The sequence below is a fragment of the Arvicanthis niloticus genome, chromosome 7, assembly GCF_011762505.2.
Source record: "Arvicanthis niloticus isolate mArvNil1 chromosome 7, mArvNil1.pat.X, whole genome shotgun sequence".
NCBI classification, from domain to species: Eukaryota; Metazoa; Chordata; class Mammalia; order Rodentia; family Muridae; genus Arvicanthis; species Arvicanthis niloticus.
In genome coordinates, this window is record NC_047664.1 from 91,131,482 (window position 1) to 91,156,654 (window position 25,173).

The 25,173-nt window shown below is 38.3% G+C and overlaps 1 protein-coding gene and 1 non-coding gene across 8 annotated transcripts in view; both read right to left on the reverse strand.

Moving 5' to 3' along the window:
• Nucleotides 1–3,066: 3,066 nt before the first annotated feature.
• Nucleotides 3,067–25,173, reverse strand: part of G3bp2 (G3BP stress granule assembly factor 2) — a 73,920-nt gene continuing 51,813 nt past the window's right edge. For 4 of the 7 annotated variants that reach the window (XM_034508501.2, XM_034508499.2, XM_034508500.2 and 1 more), the window contains 11 exons: nucleotides 21,810–21,928; nucleotides 19,379–19,460; nucleotides 17,741–17,914; nucleotides 16,207–16,297; nucleotides 15,456–15,558; nucleotides 14,183–14,363; nucleotides 13,188–13,286; nucleotides 8,943–9,045; nucleotides 7,146–7,274; nucleotides 6,240–6,358; nucleotides 3,067–5,923 (listed from right to left, as the gene is read on the reverse strand). In XM_034508501.2, coding sequence (XP_034364392.1) covers nucleotides 5,651–5,923; nucleotides 6,240–6,358; nucleotides 7,146–7,274; nucleotides 8,943–9,045; nucleotides 13,188–13,286; nucleotides 14,183–14,363; nucleotides 15,456–15,558; nucleotides 16,207–16,297; nucleotides 17,741–17,914; nucleotides 19,379–19,460; nucleotides 21,810–21,904 — 1,449 coding nt within the window. In that variant the 5' untranslated portion in view covers nucleotides 21,905–21,928 and the 3' untranslated portion in view covers nucleotides 3,067–5,650. The remainder of the gene's footprint in view (nucleotides 5,924–6,239; nucleotides 6,359–7,145; nucleotides 7,275–8,942; nucleotides 9,046–13,187; nucleotides 13,287–14,182; nucleotides 14,364–15,455; nucleotides 15,559–16,206; nucleotides 16,298–17,740; nucleotides 17,915–19,378; nucleotides 19,461–21,809; nucleotides 21,929–25,173) is intronic. The other 3 variants (XM_034508505.2, XM_034508504.2, XM_034508503.2) reach the window with 1 other exon arrangement.
• LOC117713285 (small Cajal body-specific RNA 23) lies at nucleotides 6,945–7,069 on the reverse strand. The gene has a single exon (XR_004607448.1).

The window sequence follows — 25,173 nt, forward strand, 5'->3', positions numbered from 1 at the left end:
ATAGCACGTTGCAGGCCAGTTAGGGCAATGTTGTAAGACTACCTTACCAAAAACTAAATAAGACATTTGACTGACACCTCATCATGAATATACAAATTGGCCTATGAAACTTGAACATCTATGTTGCTTCTCCATTTGGAATGCTCTTCCTCTAGATTTTCTCAAGGAAACTGTTTGAGATCAGTGTCTTACTTCATTAACACCCACCCATCCTGGGATATAAAAGACCCACTTATGGTCACTATTATAGTCTCTCCCATTTCTATTCCATAAGAAATCATGTATTCTTGGGTAAACTAGTTAGCTGTGCTGTGTCAAAGTTAATCCTTCCCATAATACAAATATAAACTGTACTCATAGGATTACTGTTAGAACTAAATAGCCATCGACTGCTATGAGTTCTTTTGCACACAGCAAGTTAAGTATTATTTGTGCCTGCTTTAAAACACACCAAGTCATTTCTGACAGCAAGCAAGTCACCTAATGAGATCTTCTCTTCCAAAAGCCTCAATCTTTGTTACCACACTAGACAAGGGATTATTTTAATTTTGAGCCTCTCCAACATATAGTTCATCTCTAGAAAAATCAAAACTTAACAAGCTTGCCAGATTTAAAAAGGCCTAAGTCTCTCACCCCACAGAATGTTAACAGCTTCTAGTGTCTGTACCAAGTCTCTACTAGACCTCTTTACTTCAGTGCTTCCTAAATATATGCAGGTTTGTCCAAGCTCTAGTTCCAGGACAGCCAGAGCTAGCATGACCCACTCAAAGAAGAGGACTCAGGTCACAGAAGTACTTGGCAAATATTTGATAAACATTTTTCAATGACTTAGGTTCACTAGAACAATGACTGAAATAATTTTCAAAAAGCCAAAACATGCCATGGTAATAGGGATCATGTGGCATTATGAAGCACTGCTTTGGATCACTTGTTTTCTAACACACGTGGCAATATATGCAGGGAAAAGGGATTCCCCTATCAATGCCTACCAGTTCAATTCCACAAGGTTTCAGTACTCCATTTCTTCAAAAGTAGAGAACTGTCTCATTGATCATGAATAAAACATGCCATTCCAAGCTAGATGATTTAGTTAAGATGGCTACTGAAAGTTAATCAGAATAACAGATTTGGCAACATGGGACACAATGGAGCACGACAGAAAAATGCTCAGTGGAGATGTGACTCCAAACTGATAGGCTGATTAGATGATGCTCATTAGAGACATATGCACAATAAGTTACAAAAAGAAAGGTACGTTGTTACCTAGTATCTCCAAGGAAATGTAGAAAAATAATATATACATATACGGGGGGTGGGGGGACAAGCTGGAAGCTGGGCAGTAATGTTGACACATGCCTTTAATTCCAGCACTTGGGAGGCAGGGGTAGGCAGATCTGAGTTCTGAGGCCAACCTGATCTAGAGTTCTAGGACAGTCAAGCTTACATAGAGGGAATCTTGAAAAATGTAATTTTATTTTAAAAGATAAGCCTGACACAGATAACAGTAACAGTTCACTCATGGAGGGCCTATTACGCCCACCAAACCCTAAGTCAGAGGAATGCAGCATAAAAAGTAGCATTCGTGGGCAACTACTGATGCAGTCTATAGTACTGCACCGGCTACTAATATAACAAAACCAAAGTAAAGAAAGTCTGAGAAAGATGAGGAAAGGAAAAACCCCTTAATGGTGTGACATCAAAATGGAAATAGTGAGTAGTCACAAAAGGACTACAAGAAGTGACAGCTTAATCCAAATTCTAGAAATCAAGTGCAACTCACATAGTATATTCCCCCAGTATCTGGTAATGCCAAAACCAGACTTCTTATAACTTGGAAGGATATTAAACGTAACAGATACGTATGTACAATACACAGATTTGGGGATTTGTTTCCCATTTGTCAAAAGCAACCAGGAACCATCATTATTTTAGAAACATTGTTTTCTGAGTCCTGGGTCTCGAGGGTGGGTCAAAAGGTGTCTCAGCCAAACTTCACCTAAAACATACATAGGTAAGGTGGACTTTGAGCTACTGATGCACCTGCCCACACCTCCCAAGTGAGAGGATTGGTGGTTGAGTGCCTGCCACCCTACCTGCCTAAATTTTACGTAACTATTTTCCAGGAAAACTTACTGGAAACTTGTCACAAGTATTATGAACACAGTTTTCTTTTTTGGATGGCGGGGGTTTGCTTTTAAAATTCTTTGTTGATAAATAGTTAAAAAGAATTTCCTGAACCAAGTGGAATATATTGCACAAAAGTACTTGCCTAGCAAGAAAAAGGTCCTAGGGTCAATGGCCAACACCACAAAAATATGAGTCATACACACCTGCATACTGCCAGCAGCCCCTTCATTTAGAAGGTCAAGGCAACAGGGACACCATAACTTTGAGAGACCAGCCTGATAAAGTTGTCCAGATCCTGCTGCAAAATTAAAACCCCCAGACCAACTAACTTGTTCCTGCAAGTTTCTGCCTATGTATGCCTATTGAAGACAGCCTATGTATGTTTTTAGATTACAACTTACTTCACACACAGTAGTTGATGTAGCCCAGGCTGGCATCTGGCTTTGTATGAGCCACAACTCCAGATCCACCAGCCTCTATGTCAGGGTAACAGGATCTTCCCTCCCAACAGCTATTGAAAAGTGTACTTTTTAGCCTTCCCATTGTCCTCAGCCTGTTGAGGAATTTTTATTTATGAGTGCTCTATCTGCATGTACGCTTGCATGACAGAAGGGGTCATCAGATCCCAGTCTAGATGGTTGTGAGCCATCACATGGTTGCTGGGAATTGAACTCAGGACCTCTGGAAGAGTAGCCAATGCTCTTAACCACTAAGCCACCTCTCCAGCCCTCACTTTTATTTTATACTAAGTATCAAGATCAGTACTTAGACTGTCTAGCACTCACAATGTTCAAGTGTAAATAACCCATTTTGCTTTTTTATATACCAAAACAAAAAGCTGTTGGTTCAACCTGTTTATCATTCAGGTCATATGAAATCCAAGTGGGAGAAAATATTTGGGAAAGTGTAACTTCAGATTAAATTAGGGACATAGATAAATGCTGCAGACATCAGTAGTTTATTGTTTTAGTCCAAACACATTCAAAATGGAAACTCAAAAAGAATACTTTCCACCTGAAACAATTAAACTAGATTCTACCAGCATATAATGCTTAACACATTACAAAATAAAGATGGTAATCCACTTTCTTCTATACCTACTAAAGCCAAGATGGTAAAGCCAATTTGGTTGCAATAGTGTCATAAGGATAGAATATTACCATCAAAATAAAATAAAAATCAGCAAATAACAGTAATGGTAGATGAGTACTTTTTAGTATTTCACTGAAAAGGGGACAAAATGTTAAAAAGTCCACAGTACTGCAGGTGAACAGTCACCATGTAAACTTCTCCATGTCATGTTTTAATGTTGTGGGTATGTAAAAAGGCTGAAGCTGAATGGCTCTTAGCTCCAATTATCTGATACACTTAACATTTGTCTTTTGTTGCCAGAACAGTATATATGGGTTACAGGGCAATTATCTTGGATTGGAAATATATATACTTGTGCAGATGTTGTGTGTAAATATTTACACACATATACACACTCTTACACAATAAGAAGAAGTAATAACAAAAGAAAATTACACCTGGGGGCAAACCACTGACAAGAAAGCCACTTATTTCAAAGTAGTTTGGATAAAAGCTTCAAAACTACAAAGTAATTCTCTAGTACGAATTTCAAGTACTGTACATTAGAAAGTGTAAAACTGTTTCAAACAAACAAGAAACTTTAGCCTTCCAAAATGGAAACTACAAAAATCTGTGTCCACAAAATATATGCAATAGTGCAAGACATTTCCTCAAACATGGAAGACCTCATTCTTAGGGAAAAAAGTAAATTTTATCCATATTGCCCAGTTGACAAAAAAACCAATAGTTTAATAACTAGCCAACAGTCACAAAATTCATAACCAATTTGCTCTCATGTCAAGTGTGTATTTATTTTCACTAAGGTAGAATGGAGAAGTCTTCCATGTTAACAAGCAGCTTTAAGTGGTCACACTTGTTTACTCCGCTTCTTGCTTGAAACACCAGAAATCTGATATATACTGATTGTTCCAACAGTAAAACCAGATAACCTTTGCCATTCTTGTGGTTCACTGGAACCTGCTGTAAAGACAGACAATAATCCAGCAGCTAGAAACTTCGCTCACAGAATTGTTTAAAGGTTCATGTAAAAATAAAAAGATGTCCTCCCAGACTTAAATTCAGGAGCCATTTGGGTACTGACATCAGTTCAAGAATTGTGCAAAATGAGTGACAGTTCCCGTCTCCCACCCTTACGAGCTGCCATTCTTCCCTCTGAAAATTGCAGTATCCACACTCAGGTTCACATGCCATTTCAGGAATCTGACTGCTTCTCAAATGTGACAAAATGTCCACCAAGTTGTTAGACTTTTCCAAGAACTAAGTGGTTAGGTTTTTATAGTTCACACTGGAGCTAAAAGTCAGAGACTCAACTGACTTCTCCCCTCAAACACACATGACTCCCTCCCACACAGAACATAGAAGATGGTTAACTGAAGAACAAGATAAATAATAAGCATCCATTTTACTGATTTTAAAGATACTGCAATTTTTATACATCAATGATTTTCTTCAATGGTTTTGCAGCTGTGTAGCTTTGCAACACAGCAATTCATAAACCACGCTGTACAGAATCACCAGCAAGACTGGAATGATGTTATAGAAGGCACCATCATGCTTATTACATTACCAGAGAACAAAATACAGGAAAGACATTTTTCACTGTACACAGCTTAAAGAAAGGAAAGGGGAGGAGTGTGTTGAGCAGCCATCCATCTCTGTACTCAAGAGGGCAGGTAGAAAACTGACAACGTAGCTACTAACCCTGGTCTAGTATTTAAGACCATAGCTTTTGAAGTTCTTGTTTTTGTTATTTCGTTGGTAACTAAATGACTTCCTTCTGGAACATTGCAGTCTTGTTAAGGTTTGTGTGCACTCGCTAGTCACAGCCAGCAGATAGGACGCCCTCATTATCTCACAAACTATTTTCTACTAGAAAAGAAGATCACACTTTTTTTTCCCTGTTGCCTCCTGGTGCAGATTTCAATGTTAATGACTTCAGAGTACCCGATAGTGCATTCTGATGAACATGTAACAAGTTTCTGTTTGTCTGTGTTTGGGGGGAGCCAAGAGAAAAGGCAAGATTCTCCAATTGCACAAATTGCACTATTTGTGTTTCCAACATTAATAGCAGAAACAGTTAACACTTAAAACAAAATGTGCAGCAGAGGATTTTTTTTTTTAAAACTCAAATGACCTGGACTCAGTGGGCATGTCCTTTTTTTAAAGTTCATTTTGTTGTAGACAGTTTAAGATATGGTCATTTCTCAGTCCTTAATTCTCCAAGTCTAGCTTTATAAATTAACAATATGAATCCTGTTGTGAAATTGGGGAAATAATGTCCACCTCAATTTAACTGATAACCAAAAGATGCTTTTCACATCAAAGAAATGATCAAAAAGGCTGTGTCACATTCCAAAGCCAAAAAAACTTAACAAGAATGCAAACACGATGAGTTAGGTACCACTGCCAAAACTTTGCCAACAGTGGAACTTCAACGACGCTGTCCTGTGAAGCGGCCTTCCATTTGCCCGGTTCCTCTTCCAGAACCAAGTTTCTGTGTCATGCCACCTCGTGGAGGTGGCCCTCTTCCGTCACGATCCCGCATCATTCCACCACCCACAATTCCACGTGGACCACCAGGACCCCGATCATTGCGCCTGATATCCCTGCGGTCATCGCCACCACCTCTGGTTTCTCGCTCTCTGGCCGCTCTTGTTTTTTTCTCTTCCACATTTAAACGTACTTCTCCTCGAAACATAATTGGCTTTAAAACAGAAAAATGACATGAGTGGGTTACACACAAATAGACAGATATTATAATTTGCATACATAAGAAAATCTTTTAGGAAATAAGAAACTTTAACACAAGTCTTTATATAAACGTCAGCATTTCAGTTGAGCAAGTGAAAGATCCATACAGCAGACTGTAATACTATCTTCTTATTCTTTGCATAAATACCATTTCACAGTTAACTATTTTTTAGCTTTACCATAAAAAAGATTTCTATGGTTTTAAATGTTTCAATTTATCCTATATACAACAAAAAAAGGGAAAATTTTATGCCCCTTAAATCACTTACTTTTGCAATTAAGATTCTCTGAACTGGTTCAGAGTCATCAAAAACCACAAAACCAAAATTTGGAAGTTTTCCCCCAACACCCTTGGTATTGATGCGAAGTTCCACAACGTTTCCAAAACCTGTGAAAATATACATTACAACCAAGGGTTAAATATTTTAGCAAAACATCCTAGTGACTTTAATTGTTCAGAATGAGCAACTGTCATGTTTCTGATCCATCTGAAAATAAACATGGCAAAGCTGCTATGCAGGATGGTTCCTACAGGGCATTTCCTCAGGAGGGCTGCCACCTCATACCTCTTAACAACCTTAGCAGATGCTTGTCTCCACATAAGAGGAAAAAAAAAAAAAAACTGCCTGTCAAGTTTTGGAAAAACAAACATTTTTTCCCACCCCGTTTTACCAGTGGAATCTTTGAGTTTTAAAGGTAAGACTGTTTCTTCCAGCCATTTCTCCTTTCTCATCTCCTGAACCTGACCAAGCAACACTCAACAGTCACTGGAATTGTGATATCGTGATCATCTCTTCCCTTCTGACCAATTAAAGTGAGACTGAAAGCAGGTAAGATACAATATAGAGATAAGTAATTTAAAAAGCTAGGTTTTATAATGACAAAAAGGCTGTTTCTTCCTTTAGGGCTTTATTTACATTCAAGAACATTTTAAGGGAAACCTTTATGTTGCAAGTTATAGCAGATGATAAAATTGTTGTACTGAAAACCGTGGAGTCCTGTTGTCCACTTAAACAGGACACCCCCAACCAGTCCAGTTTCTCTTGCTCATGGAGGGCAGATCAGGACCACAACAAGAGGACTGAGCCCTGGTGAGCAGCTATGTGTATCTAATGTAGGGTAACCATTAAACTTTAACTTAAAAGTAGAACATAAATGCAAACTAAACCACTTACTCATAAAGAATTCTTTCAGTTCATTTTCATCAATATCATGAGGCAAGTTACCAACAAAAAGCTGATGACTGTCTGGATAACGAATTATTCTCCGGTTGTCAGAGTCGTTTTGTTCCATATCTCCTCTGCCTGAAAGACAGGAAGAAAGGAAACAACATATACAAAGAGTACAAAGAAATGAACTAGAAAGAAAAATCAAGAGCTGGGCGGTGGTGGCACACGCCTTTAATCCTAGCACTTGGGAGGCAGAGGCAGGAGGATTTCTGAGTTCCAGGCCAGCCTGGTCTACAGAGTGAGTTCCAGGACAGCCAGGGCTACACAGAGAAACCCTGTCTCGAAAAACAAAACAAAAACAAAAACAAAAAGAAAGAAAGAAAGAAACAAAGAAAGAAAGAAACAAAGAAACAAAGAAAGAAAGAAAGAAAGAAGGAAAAATCAATATTAGTGCCAAACACAGTGGTGCATGCCCTAAATCCTAACAGTCAAGAGGATCTATGAGTTCCAGGCCAGCCAGAGCCACACAATGAGACCTTGTCTCAAATAAACCAAAACAAGAGAAAGAAAACAAACCCAATTCTAAAATTCCTGCTTTTGCTTAATAAAGCAGATGTGCTCCTTGAAGATGACATGTATTATTAGTAGGTAGATAGACGGCAGAAACAGACCAATCCTGACTAGATTGCTAGACTTGTAGACTATTGATAAGACTATGAATGACTAGCACTCAAAGGATAGTTATTTCTCTATAACCCAGGAACAAAGTAGACTTTCAGTCAGTGAGGAATATTCCTCCTAAATATCTCCTGAGTATTTTGAAATAGAACACATTTCCTCTTTGTAGGGCACAGCCAAATCAATGTTAATTGTACCAGCATTTCTTTTTTTTAGGCCTCTTGCCTCCCAAAATACTGTCACATATAATCTTACTTAATCCTCTCATAACATAGCAACAGTCACAGAAGACAGGCGTCACACAAGGAAACGTCATTAACACCCCAATGGCTTAAGAATGAGCAGCTCAGACTTAAGGATGTCATCCTAGATCATGACAGTCAATACCAAAGCTAAGACATGCTACCTACCGGCCTGCAACTTCAGAATTCCTTACTTTCATTTATAGAATTACACTTCTAAATCTGAGGTACGGTAGTGTATCTCACTTGCATCCAAAGCATTCTCTCTTTTTAAAAGATTTATCTGCCTTATTTATACATGTATGGGGGTTTTACATGTACAGTCTCTGCACCACACACATACCTACTGCTGGCAGGGCAGAAGAAGGCATTATAGCCCCAGAACTGGAGTGACAGACAACTATGGGCACCATGTGGGTGCGGGGAACCTGAACCTGAGTCCCCTAGAAGAGCAACCAGTACTCATAACTGCTGCACCACCCCAGAAAAGCTCTTTTAAATCTTACAGAATTCAAATAATGGTCCTTACTACACCTTAGATAACAATACAGTTATGAAAACTTAGTACAACTCAGGAGGAGTCAGTGTGAAGAGTTTTTCCTGAAGAGACAAGAGTGTACAGTGAGCTGAATACTAATAGCTCAGCTTAAAAGCAACAACAATCAGCAAATGATAAAGGGGCACATTTTTATCAAACCACATGTCTCCAGAGGTCAGCAGACCCTCTCCTCAAAGTTGTTTGTTAGCCCAGGCCATCTTAGCAGCGTGTCCCTACCTAAGTAATCTGATCTTCATATGGACCAGTGTATGAAACCCAATATCGTTGTTTAAAGTTTAGTCTTTTCCAACTGTCCAAGAAAGGCTATAGATGAACTGAGCTTACCTGGCCTTGGTCCTCGAGGAGGGAAACCAGGTCGCTCACGAGGTCGCTGTTCACGTACACGTGGTGGCTGAGACTGAACTTCTGGTTTAGCATCAACCCTTGGCTAAAATATAATGGAAAAATTATTAAAATTTTTATATTATAAGCAAGTAATTTCTACTGGAGAAAAACCAATCAAAGCACCTATTAGCAAGTCACTAGCAAGGATAATGATATTAAGTTTATGATGTTTTCATATAATTTCCTATATGTGTGAAAATACTTTTTAAAAGATATTCTGTACCAAGCTAGGACTGTAGGGTAAATCTTAATTTTCTTACTCAATACTGTATAATTCACACTAAGCTGCTTTTACACAATAACACTCTTTAAAATTAAAATTATACTCACAATGAAACAGGTAAGTTATTGCTACAAAAACCACAAAATGCAAGATGAGCAACTCCATATACATACAGAAGACAAAGTTAAAAGGCTTTCTTATCTTATAGAGACAAGAATAAAGACACACAATTCCTCAATAAATGCCTAGTTTGCTTGCTTTCAGACATCAACAGTGCTCAGTAACATCTTCTAGCCCATCCCATCATCCTGAAACCAATTATTTTAATAGTTCAAACAGTAACCCTTTTTTGCATGGTGGCAAGTGCCTGAAATCCCAGCACTCAGAAGGCTGAGGCAGAAGGATCTTAAGTTTAAAGCCAGCTTGAAACAGTAAGACCACATCTCAAAAATTAAGCAACAAGAGTTTCCATATAAAATCTCAAATACAAGAAGCCCTTGAGAAAGGATTCAACAACCATCTTCATCTTCCTTAACTCGATGGGAATGACAGGACCAGTCTGTCAACTGCTGACTCAAATACACTCTACACTCAAGGATTTTGTAAACAACAGTGCCATCTGTCCACAGCTCTCTGTCATTTCCCCTCATACAATAGCATTTTCAGTATTCTCAGCCTCCATGGGCTTTCTACTTGCTCAAGGACTTACAGCCCAAGGAAAAGACAAAACTAAATGAATCATCAAAAGATGTTACAAGCATTCAACAGACTATGGACATCGCAAACTAAAAGCTAGTACTTTACTCTTTTAGGACCTTGGTCTAAGCAATACCCTTAACTTTCATTAATTATATAACCGGGGTGTTATAATTTGCAAGGATAAATCTAAATATAAAAAAGTTGCAGCTGCTGTAACTCTAAGATATAGATTAACATTAAGTTATTTAAAAGATTTACCTACTTCTTACAACCTGTTTTGTTTCTCCCTATGTAGACTTATTTTCCCAAGATGAAATCTTTTCACAAAGTCCTGGAATCTGCCTATTTACAATGTTAATTTTGCTGGGTGTGGTGGTGCATACCTTTGATCTCAACACTTAAGAGGCAGAGGCAAATGGATTTCTATAAGTTCAAAGGTCAGCCTGGTCTACATAGTGAAAAGATTTAGTTTTTGTTCTATCTATCTATCTATCTATCTATCTATCTATCTATCTATCTATCTATCTACCTACCTACCAGCTATCTATCTATCTATCTATCTATCTATCTATCTATCTTTTTGAAAAAATAATCAAATATACTTTACATTGAGAATTTTCAGGAAAAAAATAGAATACTCAATCTAAATATTATCAAAGAACTTTAGGCTCTGGCCTTAACACATTTCAAACCTTATTACAAAAATAAATTCTCAAAACAATTTATCTTATAAATAATTTGTACATTGATTTGGTAACTTTGACTCTGGAAGTAGACAAGAGTGCCAGTGCATAAGAACAAAAAGCAAAGAATCTTAACAAATGTCAGCTGAGTCAGCTATGCCTTCTCCCTCTTCTCACCCACCAACCAAAACTAGGCATTCCTAACAGATGAAGTAGCTGACAGCCTACTATTAAGGCCTTCAATTTAACTTCAGGTACCAAAAGCATGATCTTACAGCAAATCCTATGAATTAATGTCAAACAAAATATAAAACAAAACCTGTGAAAGCAAGTCAAAAAGGCATCACTACAACCATACAGAAGTCCTTCAATTGAGTGTAAGCTATCAAGAGAGCTGGTTAATTCCAGCAAAGACTTCACTTACCTACTTGTTTCTCAATGCCTACCAATACCCTAAAGTAGACTGAATTTTCTTTTAAAACAAAAAGAATATTGTTCAAAAGTAACAAAATACGTTGAAGGTTACTAAACTAAGTGAAAAGATCACAAATTTATTCTACACATGACACAAAGATAGTCTTAAAGCTTATGTTTTATTATTTTTAATTATGTGTGTTTATACTTAAGTGTGGGCATGTGCACATGAGAGCAGAGGCATCAGGTCCCCTGGAAGTGGAGTTACAGGCAATCCTAAGTTACCTGACACAGGTGCTGAGAATCCTAACTCAGATCCTCAATGTGTGCTCTCAACTGCTGAGCAATCTATCTCTCCAGGCCCTTAAAGTTCAATTTTAAAACATTTTTTAATGGAGTGGGAAATAAAGTAACTTCAAAAATGACTCAAACGTTAAGATACCTAAGAGTTTAGAATCTAGTAACACATATCTTAAAAAAAGAGATGCCTTAAATACTAAATACCTTAAATTCTGTTATGAATACAGAGACCTAATATCTTCCACAAGACACTATAGAAAATGCATGCATTTAGAACTACATGTAGTATGATGTGCACCTACATAAATTCAAAAGCCAGGCTATATTTCAACTGTCTAAACATGGATGAGTTATGCTAGAATTTTCCTAACTCTAAAATGAGAATATTAATACCTCTCATGCAGAGTAGTTTTAAGGAATCAGTAAGAAGAAATATCTGAATATACTTTCTATCTCAGTACTAAGAAGGCTGAGGCAGATGGATCTCTTGATTTCAGAGCTTGCCAAGGCTATATACAATGAGACCCTATCCCCAGACCTAGCCCCCAAAAAAGAAATGTGAAAATTACACACTGACCATAATGGCTAGGCAAATAAAAGGAATATATTACTGAACTTCTTAAAGTAGGCACTGAGCTGTAGCCATGACTTAGCAGTCAGTGAAGAGCACCAGCAGCTCAGACCAAGAGGGTTCCATCCTCAGCACCTACAGCTCATAACCATCTGCATCTGCAGTCCCAAGGGAACCAACACACTGTCCTGGACTGAGGACACTACATGCACAAGGCGCATATGAATGCACACAGGTAAACACAAAACTCTTAAGTTAAAAAAGAGTCACCGAATCTCTAAAATAACAAGGTTCCACATGTGAATCTGACAGAAATAAAGACTTCAAAGTCCCAAGTCACTCAAAAGATTGGCTTAAAAAGTATAAATCATTAGGGTTGAACTTCGACTGTGATCAAATACAACCATATTTAAATATTTAACCAGAAAAAAAAAAAAAACAAAAAACAAAAAACATCACCACCAACAACACACAGGTATTATGGTACCGTGTGCATGTGTAGAAACACCGAGGACAAGATTATTACTAGTTACTTTTAAAACCTCAATGTCTTAATGTTAGAGCATCTAAAAAATGTATACAATAACCATTTAAGTGTAAATTCTGTGGAAAATGAAGCTCTACTCAAAATGTAGGGGGGAAACTGGATACTTATATGCCAATAAACTTAATTCAAATTTAATCTACGCTATCTATCAAGCATCATAAATTGTGTCATATTTTCACAGTTCTGGAAAGCTCTGAAATGGATAAGATGACAAACAGACAAAAAGCAGAATACTGAAAAGATCTGTTAAGGTGAACACTACAGTCATAAGTTGGTACAGGCTTCAAATTGTGTCAAACACTCACAGACTGAGTTTAGGCAATGTAAATATATATAATATATTGTGATATATATTATATATATACACACACATACCAAGGTTTCTATTTCTTTAGAACAGTGATTTAAAAAAAAAAAAAAGTCATTCTATTTTGTGCCTTTTCAAATTTCTAGCCTAAAATACTCTTGCTAAGTTGTAAAATTTTCAAGGAGAATTTTTTAACGAAGCCTTTAAAATGACAACATTATATTAGTAAAACCAACTTAATCTGTACTGCACACACCCAAATCCCAAATACCACCTCTGTAGATTAATAGAGATTTGGCATTTAAAGTGGGTGCACTGACATTTAATACATTTTTGAATGTCTAATGCATAGTTCTGCTTGACTCGCTTAAAAATGTATAAAAAGTAAGCAATTGGCAAATGTAACAAGGATACAATCCAATGTGTTCACAGATTGGTTACCTGTGAGACTGGTGCTTTAACATGGGGTGGAATTCCAGAGGAAGAAACAGTACCACTAGGAGGCAGGTTTTTACTGGTCACTGAAGCCCAGGAGAAAGCCTGCAGGAAATGCAACAAACCTAGACTACTAATCATGGAAAACCACCAACATTCCTATAGGGAAACTTCCAAATATTTAATGTTTTCATTTCTAATCTATTCCTTTATATTGAAGGACTTCCTAATAGAAAGGCACACACACACATGCCAGTCTGTGTGCCAACTTTCAAAATCTCATTATGCAAGATACGACTGTTTTGTCAACTGCTAAAACCACACCAAGTTCCTACATAAGCAAGTGGCAAACCACTATCAACTAAACATGCTATAAAATCTGAACCAGAGAACTGAAATTCTCTCCCCTTAGGGGAGACAGGATGTGTGAGTGATGGTGTTAGGGGAGAGAAGCATAGGAAGAGCAGAGTACTGTTGGAGACTCAACAGACATTACAAAGTGAACAAGGACTCCTACACTACTCTCCTCTCACTGCCCAACCTATTAACCGTCTACGTGACAGAGATAGAGTTACATGATATACTATGGGTGTCACACATCTGTACAAAAGAATTAGTAGAGTAAGGAAACTGATCCCATTTATATCACAATCAGGTGTCTCTCACAGATCAACTTCAGTTGGGACATAGCGTGACTCCTGGAGCATCAGAAGAGATGAGCAACTGAAAACCTCACACATGGACTTGAATAACCTCATGTAAGTCATTCAACAATGCATACAGACAAGAGGAATCTTAGGTTATAAATTTCACTCTTAGGAATACTTTTGGGGTAGAGAGAAACCATGAAATCTCCCCAAAACAACAAAAACTCCAGCTTCTTTCATATACATATAAGTATAGCTTACTATTTCAAATAACAGAACCAAAACCATGCTTTATTAATGGCACCAAGTATGAAAATGTGAGGTCCCAGATCTGAAAAGTTCCTTTGATCTCACCTTTGGTGGTTCTTGAGGCAGAGAAGCAGGCTCAGCAGGAGGAGGAGTGGCAGACTTCTCCTCTAGCTCTTCCAAGTGTTTCTCCTCCACTTGGGGTTTCAGCTCTTCAGTCTTTGTTTCAGATTCTGGCTCAGGTTCAGGTTCATGAGAGGGTTCTTCTAAAGGCTCCTCTATGCCATTGCTAGAATGAAATATCTAGGTCACTAGGTATTCAAATGAAATAAAACTAGTTCTCTCCATACTAACAGTTGTAACTAGTTATGTTCCTGCCAGTAACCTGTTCTGCATTTGTAAGAAAGTATTCTCTAGTCATACAGGTGTGGTGTTAGGTATGGAAGTCTGTACATCCTGCCTTCCTGCCATGCACATACCAATGAAATTGCTCTACCAGAGACTCACCTCCAGTCTACTACACCCATCTTTTTGTTTTGTTTTTGTTGTTTGAGACAGGGTTTTACTATGTATCCCTTGGCTAGCCTAAAATTCCCGTGTAGACCACACAGGCCTCAAACTCAATAAGCTCCACCTTTTGCCTCCTTGGAGTGCCAGGATTAGAGTGCACCATCACATCGGGTCCCATCAATTTTTAAAAATGGGTTTTATTATTTTGCACATAAGGGTGTTTTGCTTGCATGTATGTCTGTGCAACATGCATATCAGATTCCCAGGTCTAGGGCTCCCGCCAGCTATGTGGGTGTTGGGGATCAGCTGGTGCCTTAACTGTTGTGCCATCAGTACAGCCAAACCCCATCATGTCAAATCTAAATGGTGACAAGGTTTACTCCAGAATCAGTATGTATGGGGACAGTGCATGAGATCAGGCCTTTAGGCAGGCAGTCATCTTCTACTTTATGTCAGGAAGAAAACTTAGGCCCGTGAGTACCTTCATGGGTCAAGACATTTCTCTGCCATGTTAAAATAAAATTTTACAGAAATAAGTTCAGTATACTGTCCTAAACAGCCTGCATTATCGGCAGCCAACCATAGCTTCAATACAAACCATGTGAAATTTTTGAATTTACTAGTGATTTTCAGTATCTTGATACATGCCCTAAGTAACCAAATACTGGCTTAACTATTCGGTTTTAGCAAAAATGTATTCCCAGGGGCTGAGGGTGTGGTTTAGTGGCAATGTGCATAATCTAACATGCATGAAATACTTAGCACCAAAGGAAAAAACTAACTTCCAACAATAATCCTAGAAAGAACTACCTTACAGTTAGTTCACTACAGGTCAACACAATGCAACCTTGCAACTGCTAGCTAGTCTTACGTCACAGGGTGTGCATCATAGTAAGCGCTGTTAGCATTCTCTTGCACAGGTTCAGGAGACGGCTGCCTGTCTTCTTGTTCCTCTTCCACTTCATCTTCTGACTCTGACAACACATGACACATCGAATCTTTTTAAAAGAGACTTACGTAGGCTCTAACATACATACTGTACTATGTTTAAGGGTTTGCTAGTTTAAAATGTCAACAGACTTATTACAAAGGCAGTCATTCACTGAAATAGTCCCTGTTCCCCACAAACTAAAGAGAACAAGCAGGAAAAAAGTTGAATATACTCTATTTTAACAAGATGTATTAGTAAAGGAAGGAAAAACCAGGAAGCTAAAAACCATTATTTTGGTTCTGTTGTCATATCTATTCAGGAGTGATAATGAAAAAAACAGGTATTATATCAGTGGATGAACACAGTACAGCCACAACATGGACAGGCAACAAACAGGAAGGGAAAGTGAGTTCTATGCCACTCATTTCATTTTGATAAAAGTGTGTCCCCAAGACAATTCCAGAGTATGTATCAAACTCTAGTATAGTCTATACAGACAAGTCATCTACAGAGACTTCCTAGGTTTGACTTTTACATAATTTCATGTACACAGTTATATTTACCCTAACAAAAACTAAAGGGGGGAAAGAGTTTCAGTTCAAATAAACAGCAAATCCCCAAATGTTTAACACTTACAGAAATTACAAAGTAAGACTACTGACAGAACCTTCTTCCTTCAAGCTAAGCTTACCTTCATCAAGTTCTGGTTCAGAATCACCAAATACTTCATCTTCATAACGAAACATATCATTGTGAACATAAAATTTATTTGGAACAGATCCCTGTAGAAAAAAAACATACAAGTATTCCATGAATACCCATAAATAGAAGTACTCATGATATCCTCAAACAACTGTCAACATCCATGGTATTGTATTAAAAGAACAAATTAGCCGGGGCAGTGGTGGTGCACGCCTTTAATCTCAGCACTTGGGAGGTAGAGGCAGAAGGATTTCTGAGTTCCAGGCCAGCCTGGTCTACAGAGTGAGTTCCAGGACAGCCAGGGCTACACAGGGAAACCCTGTCTTGAAAAACCAAGGAAAAAAAAAGAACAAATTAAATTTTACACACAATCTTACATGCAATCTGTATTTTAGTACCACAGAAATAATCTAGACTAAATATAATTATCCAAAGCTGAGCATGTTTTGATGTTAATAAAGAAAAAACAAACCTAACACCAAGTATTATAAAATGTGGTGGCCAATGCCTGTAATCCCATCTCTTCGGAGACAGAGGAGGGCCACAGACTGAGCTACAGGGAGACTGTGCTTAAATTAAAAAAAAAAAAAAACAAAAAAACAAAAAACCCACAATGCACACACATGAAAATGTCAAAATAAAGCCCAGCATCACGAATGAGTAGACACTAGTGACTAAAAATAAAAATTATTACAATTAAAAAACTCTTCTAAACATTGAGTTCATAAAGTTTTTCCAGTTTTTCAAAACCTTCTGAAAATACAGTTTTATATTTCAAAGATCATGTGGGTTTTTTCCTCTATCTTATGGTCCTGGGAATCAAACTCAGAGCCTTCAACAGAAAGCCAAATGTCCTATCACTGAACTATATCATCCCAATCTTCTTATCTGTATTTATCATCCACTTGCATGTTTATTTCAGATTCTAACTTTAAAGCATACATATACATACACAATGTCCAAATAAGCAGTATCAACACACCTAATAAAATCTCTCAAAAACAGCTGTAAGCAGGAAGAAGAAATGGCTTAGTGGTTAAAAACCCGGGCCACTTTTGAAGACCCAGGGTTTAATTCCCAGCATGGCAGCTCACAACTGTAACTCCAGTTCCAGAGGATCTGATCCCCTTCCCATTTCTAAGGGCATCAGACACATATCCATACAAGCAAATAAAACAAGAAACAAAATTAAAAGGGCTAGAGAGACAGTTCAGCAGTTAAGGATGCTAGCTGTTCTCCTACAGAACCAGGGTTTGATTGTGAGTACCCCTGGAACAACTGTCTATATAACATCAGTTCCAGGACATCCAAAGACACCAGGTACGCAAGCAGCGCACAAAGGCAAAATACCCATACAAGTAAGTAAAATTCAAGTATCAGTTAGTTAATTTAAAAACAAAACAAAACAAAACAAAAAAAACAGCAACAAGCAAATCCAAGCCTGTAGGAAGAAACTCTAGCATTTCAATAAACTATTAACAAATAAATCATATAAATACAAAGTAAATGAAGTGAAGACTTACTTCTGGAGCCAGAACAAAGGTTTGCATAAACTTCCTCTCAGGCTGTCCACTGTTAGACAGCAAGCCCATAACCTGTACCACTACACCATCACTCAAGGTTGCATGAGCATCCACATGACGAATTTTGGTATGACATTCACTGAAGTTCAGAGATAACACTTTGTGGTGTATATCCTTTACAGAGGAAAAGGGTGAAGAAAATAAATTTCTTGTGCACCACATTAACTACATATCACTGTATGTACATTTCCTTATAACTCAAAAAGGTTAACCATTTGCTTTCGGCATTAATTTGAATTCAGTGCAGAAACTAAGTATTATAACAGACTACCTGTAAACTACCATCACCTCTATACAAGAAATCCTATGCATCTTGATACTGTGTTGTAGTCTGGGTGCTATGCAGCTCTCCTCTCTTCATTTCTCTGGCTAACTCAGTTGGTAAAGTTTGACTTAATCTCAGGGTTGCAGGTTTGAGCCCTGTTGGGGGCCAAATGTAAAATTAACTTTTATCCACTTGATACCTACCTCTGTCTGCTAACCTAGGCCTCATCCTGGAAGCTTCTAGTCTCTGTACAATCCAATCTAGGTCTAGAATGTTTTCAGCCCCTAAGACTAGCTGCTAAATAATCTCATCCCTTCCTAGTTCTTTCTGAACACTGGCTGACTGAATCAACTCAGGTGTTCTGGCTCAAACTCCTCTCCAAGCTGACTGATTCAAACTGACTTCTCTCTCTCACCCTTTCCTGAATTGCTCTACTTGGCCTCATTCTAACTCTGGCCATCTGTTCTAATCTTCTGGTTCCTCCTTACTCTCTGGCTCGTTCTGTCTTCACATGTGTCTAGCTTGTTATCTTTTCAACCTGTCTCTGTAAAACTGTTCTGGTAAAACTGTTTCCCCTCTCTCTCTGCATTGTCCCTTAAGTGGCTTACTTTTCCTCTCTTCTCATTGGAGTTGGGCATACCCTATTCTGTCAAATCTTTCTCTAATTCGTCACTTTGCCACTCAATTAGACATCATTTCAAACTTGGATGCTTCTGTCTACAAACTAACTTTACCTTCATTGTTTGGGATTAAAGGTGTGTACTAAGGGCATGTCTGTATTTCAGCCAGAGGGATTAAAAGTGTATGTATGCTATGGCTGAGCCACACCATAATTAGAAACAGATTTTTTTTTCAGTAACTAACACAATCTTGGGGTTCAGTGTGATCAAATACCCTGCAACAGTACTAAATTGCCATTCTCAAACTGTTACCCACTGTCTTTTGACCTCATACCTAATTTTAGTTTATTATGATGTTTGCTGATGCTACTTTCTATATCCAGTTTCTTCCTGTTTGCTAAGGACCAAGCTGGAGTCCAACTGAAGCCTCAAATCCTCTATGTCCTCTCTTCCCATCAAGATCAATTATTTTGTATTTGTATTTTTGTACTTTCCTGTAACATGCAAAATATGCTCTCTCAACTATATGTATAAAGCATTCCATGTTCTCCTTTTGAAAACATCCTGATATAATACAGTTCTACTAAAACTCTTTACAGCAAAAGATCACACTAAAAACACCCACTGAAAGGCTGTATTTTTAAAGCCATCTTAATTCAAAGACATTTTAAAAATGGATAATTTGTGACTTACATTTTGGCCATAAACTGCTTCCTGGGGCTTTCCACTGGCATCCACTCCACCGTGAACATAGGAGGAATTCCTGCCATAAAACCTGCAAAACCATTAACAATTAAAAATATTGCCACTGACATGTCAAGAAAGCTTAGGAGCCTCTAGAGTTCTGTTAACAAATAGATAAAGGGTCCTTAGTCATAAACACAACTCTGACTACATCCACAGAGTTGCTGACTAAATTAGTCCATGTCCAGAGAATCCTCAGAATCTCCATGTTAACAAGGCAGATGCTCAACTAGCTAGTCTCAAATTTGTGTCAATCTGTTCTCATTAAATACTCTCCTCAGAGACCTCCAAGTGGTTACTAACTCTACAGGCTTACAGTTTACACATTTCAAATAATCAAAAGAAATTCAAAGACCGAGTACAAGTGTACAATCATCTCTACATTGACTTTCCTACTAGTTAAGTAAGTACATTTACATTCTCCAGCATTCGTCAGACATATCAGAAGCTTCTCTGGGCCAAGCAGTATTTTCACTGACACATGCTGATGCTTTTAATCCTAACAACTTCTTAAAGTAGTGCTATATCTAAATGTGTACAGAAGTTAAGCAATCCACATAACCAGTTCACACCACTTTACATGTCACTCTAGCACCAGTGGGGATCTATTCCTTCAGCCTCCTTAGACACCTGCACGCATGTGCATGCCTACACACAATACACACACTTGAAACCTAAGAAATAATCAGACCTTAGATGTGACAACTTTTCAAGGAACTTACTCTAAGAATATAATTAACTAAGGTATATAAAAAGGGCTATCTGAGGAGAAAAGTATTAAAAATTTTATTCAGGTTTTAAATTTGTGTGAGTGTTTTGCCTGTATGTATGTAGTACACCATGTATGCCTAATACCCGCAGAGGTCAGACAGAAACACAAGATTCTATGAGACTAGAGTTATAGATGGTTTTGAGCTGAAACATGGGTGCTGGAATTAAATTCAAGCCTCTCCAAGACCAACAAATGCTTTCTACTGCTGTCTCATCTTCCAATCCCTTGGTAAAAAAAACTTAAAAGCATCAAAAATTTTTTATTAAGAGGAAAAGAGAGGAAAAAGTAGTTAAATATGCTAGCTATAATACGGAAGCTGTACCACCTTAAGATTTTAAAAAATTATTTTGTGGATATTCATGTACAGGTGTGTTTGTGTGGCAATCAGAGGAATCTCCTTCCACCTTTAATGAATGCTCCAGGTCGTATGTCTTTCCTGGAAAATTCCTTTATCCACTGTGTCATATTGCCGGCCTCAAAGTTATACTGTTAGTAATATAGTTATAAAGCTAGGGGGTGGTGGTAAATCCCAGCACTCCGGAGAACTCTTAAGTCTGAGGCCAGCCTGGTCTAGAGTGAGTTACAGGAGAGCCAGGGCTATGCAGAGAAACACAGATGGCTGTCAGCTGTCAAAAATGAGAAACATAATTAAAGTGCCTACATTAAGACCAGCATAAGAGGGCTGGAGGGATGGGTCAGCAGTTGGGAACACTGACTGCTCTTCCAGAGGTCCTGAGTTCAATTCCCAGCAACCACATGGTGGCTCACAACCATCTATAATGGGATCCAATGCCCTCTTCTGGTGTGTCTGAAGACAGCTACAGTATACTCCTATGCAATAAATAAATAAATAAATAAATAAATAAATAAATAAATAAATAAATAAGACCAGCATAAGAACATTAAGAACACCATAAAGTTTACATGGAGGGGAAAAAAATCATTCCTAGAAAGGAAACCCAGAAAACAGTAAATACAAACCTCTCCCCTCTCCTATAATACAGAAGAGACAATAGTAACACATGTCAAACAGTATACCTATAAAATCTAATTCCAGAAAGCTTACCTAAGACCTACATAGAGTCAGTAATAGCCTTTTTGAGGGAAATAATAAACAATGGACAGCAACTTGAAAGACCCATCTTTCAAGAGTCTCACTTACTCTCAACTTGCTCAAGGACTTCTTCCACCCAGAACAGGACTTAGCAAGAAGAACCATACGCTACATATACTTCATTCTAGCCACTGGAAACATTAAGCTTACGGATATTCAGCTCTTGCCAAAATGGTGAACAAACTACTAATAGCATTGTCTCCTAGTAATTCTGCTTTTCAGATGAGAACACAGATCCTTCACAGGTATGTAGCAGTATTTCTCAATGACATGAGAACTTGAAAAGATGAGTTTAAGTCATTGATTTCTAATCACTCACTGGAACCTTCTATTGAGTCAAGCTCCACATTAGTATAGTAAAATGTGTGTGTGACCAAATGTGTTATGGTATTAAGATATGACATGTTGTTCCAGTTTGCAAGGATACCATCAACATATAAAGAGACAAAACAGACAATGAAATGTGGCCATACGCAGAGAATACTAAATTTTACCTGTGCAAATATTCAGGAGCTTTATTCAGCAAAGTATAATATTGCCTCACAAACTCCCGCCCCACAAGCAGCGGACTGGGCTTCTCCATAACCATTTCTTTGCTGCACAATGTTAAATGCTGGAGGAGAAAACACAAGAAAAATAGCTATTAAGTCATCTTTGTAAAATACCACAAAATAAATCTTCTTAGAGCCGGGCAGTGGTGGCGCACACCTTTTATCCCAGCACTAGGGAGGCAGAGGCAGGCAGATTTCTGAGTTCTAGGCAAGCTTGGTCTACAGAGTGAGTTCCAGGACAGCCAGGGCTATACAGAAAAACCCTGTCAACAAAACAAAACAAAAACAAACAAAACAAAAACAAAAAACAAACACAAAGAACAAAACAAAAAAAACCAAAAACAACAAAAAACATCTTCTTAGATATAACTGAGAATAAAGTAGGTTGACACCATTTATTAAAAATGTATCACAGTAGAAAAATAAATTTCTGGCCTAGAGGGATAGTATAGCAGTTAAGAGCCTGTTCTAACAGAGGACCTAGGTTTAACTCCCAACACCCACATTAAGGCACACAACCATGGAACTGTAGTTCCAAGGAATTTGCTTGCCTCTTCTGGCATCTGCTTGGGCACCAGGCATACACATAGTGCAGACACATATGCAGACAAAACACCCATACACATTAAATACAAATGGAAAAATTAGCTTGGTTAAATACAGCTTTATTACTTATTTTATACATATAGCCCTCAGAACGGTCTAATTATAGCCAACATAAAGAATAAGAGACAGCAGGCTATATAGATGCCTCATAACTGCCTATAACTCTAGTTCCAGGGGATCTGAACTACTAATTCCAAGGTACCCATGCACACATCCACACACAGATAAACAGATCTTGGAGAGAGATGTCTCACAGCAGCTAAAAAGCACTTCTTGTTGCTCTTGCAGAGGACCCAGGTTCAGTTCCCAGAACCCACATGGTAGTTTACAACTAAGAAACCGGACAGACACCCTATTCTGACCTCTACAGGCACCAGGCAAACAGTGCTACACATCCATACAAGCAGGCATATACTAGACACAGACACACACACACACACTCACTCACTCACTAACTCAGAAAAAGGAGAAAGGTGAGGAGGGCCCGTGGAGTGGGCTCAAGAGATAAAAGCATTCGCCTGACCTGACTTAATTCCTCAGGACCAACATAGTGGAGAAAACTGACTTCCATAGTTTGTCTTCTCACCTCCATTTCTACACACACACACACACAAAGAGAGAAAGTCCTAAACTCTACTTTTTTTTTTAAAGTAAGATGGCTGATTACTATCTAATTAGTATTGTCGTACTGTAACTCCAAGAAATAAATAGTCCTGGGTTCAATCCCAAGTACCAAAAAAATGTGTATAGATCAACAGACAGACACACACAAGCATATTTTGTCTGAAAAGGATGTGTGACTTTATTTTTATTCGTGTACATATGTATGCCCAAAGCAACCAGCAGATGACATGGGATTTGATGAAACTGGGTTATGAGAAGTTGTGAGCCATCATGTGGACGTTGGGAAACGAACCCAGAAAGTGCTCTTAACTTCTGAGCCATCTCTCCGAAGCCCTAAACTTTTTTCCCCCAAAATTTTATTGATTTAATGTATGAATGCTCTGCTGCATGTGCATCTGCCTGCCAGAAGAGGGCATCAGATCCCCCTGAGATAGATGGTTGTGAGCCACCATGTGGTTGCGGAGAATTGAACTCAGGATCTCTAGAAAAGCAGCCAGTACTCTTAACCACTGAGCCATCAGCCCCCAGCCCTGAACTTTTAGTTATCAAACTTATGTTATAAAATCTAATGGAAGACTTAAAAATGACTGACGCATGAAGGCAGCAGAAACTCCAAGTCACTGGCACACAGTTGGAAGGCTTCTTCCATTGCCATCCCTGCCACCATAGACCAATCTTTTCACTGAGCTGTACTCTCAAAAGATGAGGAAATCTACAGCCAATAGCTTTACCATGCACATGAAATAAGTTACTATGTCACAGAGTGCAATGTAACTTTACATTTTTAAAACTGTTTTTCAATTTTCATCACTTTCTGGTAACCATCTAACAGGCAAGCTACTAGTTAGAAAATAAGGTTCTAGGAGCTGGAGAAATGGATCTATCAACAGTTGACAGCAGGGCTGCTTTTCCAGCATACCATGGGGGGGGGGGGGTGTTGATACCCAGCACTCACCTGGCAGCTCCAATTTCAGGGGATCCAAGGCCTCCTTGAGCATTAGGCACACACATGTGGTACAGATATGCAAACAAAACACCTATAAACGCTGGGCAGTGGTGGCCTTTAATCCCAGCACTTGGGAGGCAGAGGCAGGCAGATTTCTGGCGAGGCCAGCCTGTCTACAGAGTGAGTTCCAGGACAGCCAGGGCTATACAGAGAAACCCTGTCTCGAAAAATCAAAATTACCAAGTGAAAGTAAACTAGAGAAGTTAGATGGGAACAAAAGCAGGGAAATCTAGAAAAAGAAATCAAGAACAGAGTGGAGAAATGGTGCTTAAGAACCTCACGGCCGCTCTTCCAAAAGAAAGTGCTTCCACAGCTGACCCAAGGCTCTGGTGCAAGTCCCAATGTCAGCACTAAGAGAGAAAAGTTTGAGCTACAGATCCTAAAGAGCAACCCCGAACTTTACTGTCATCAAATGATAAACTTGGTGATGTTTCAGACTCAAGTCTAATACTATTACTGCCACTAAGCAAGACACTGAAAAGACCAAAACAAAACTTTAAATTATGGTTTCCTTAACAGAAAGGGAATGTATCTGATGAGCAAAAAAATAAAGTTAATTTTTAAAAGCCAAAGAGTAAACTTATTAGAGCATAATACAATAGAAAAGATAGGGTTATGCAAAGCAAAAATAATTCATATTAATTTCATAGATATCTTAAATGGTCTCGCCCCATGTTCTAATAAGGACATTCTCTATTGCTAGTGATAAAATGGCTCTTCAGAAAATCAAATTTAACTGCAAATACCTGGCCACAATCACTAATGCAACTGTTTAAAGGTTTCAAATTTCAGAACATTCCAGTTTTTCAGACTGGAGATGTTCAAGCCTATGCATAGTTCAAAAATCTAAGAATCCTGCAATTTCCTTCAACACTGTGGTCCCAAGCATTTTCAAACAAAGGGACCTTTGATTCTCATTCCCTCTCTGACACATGTGTCATGTAGCGCACAACTACCTTAGGTCTCTGCTCTTCCTGCCTTCAGTGCCTCAGAAGCAAATTACAGTGTGACATCACTACACGCAGCTTACGTAGCACTAGGGATCAAACCCAGGGCTTTCATGTTTTAAGC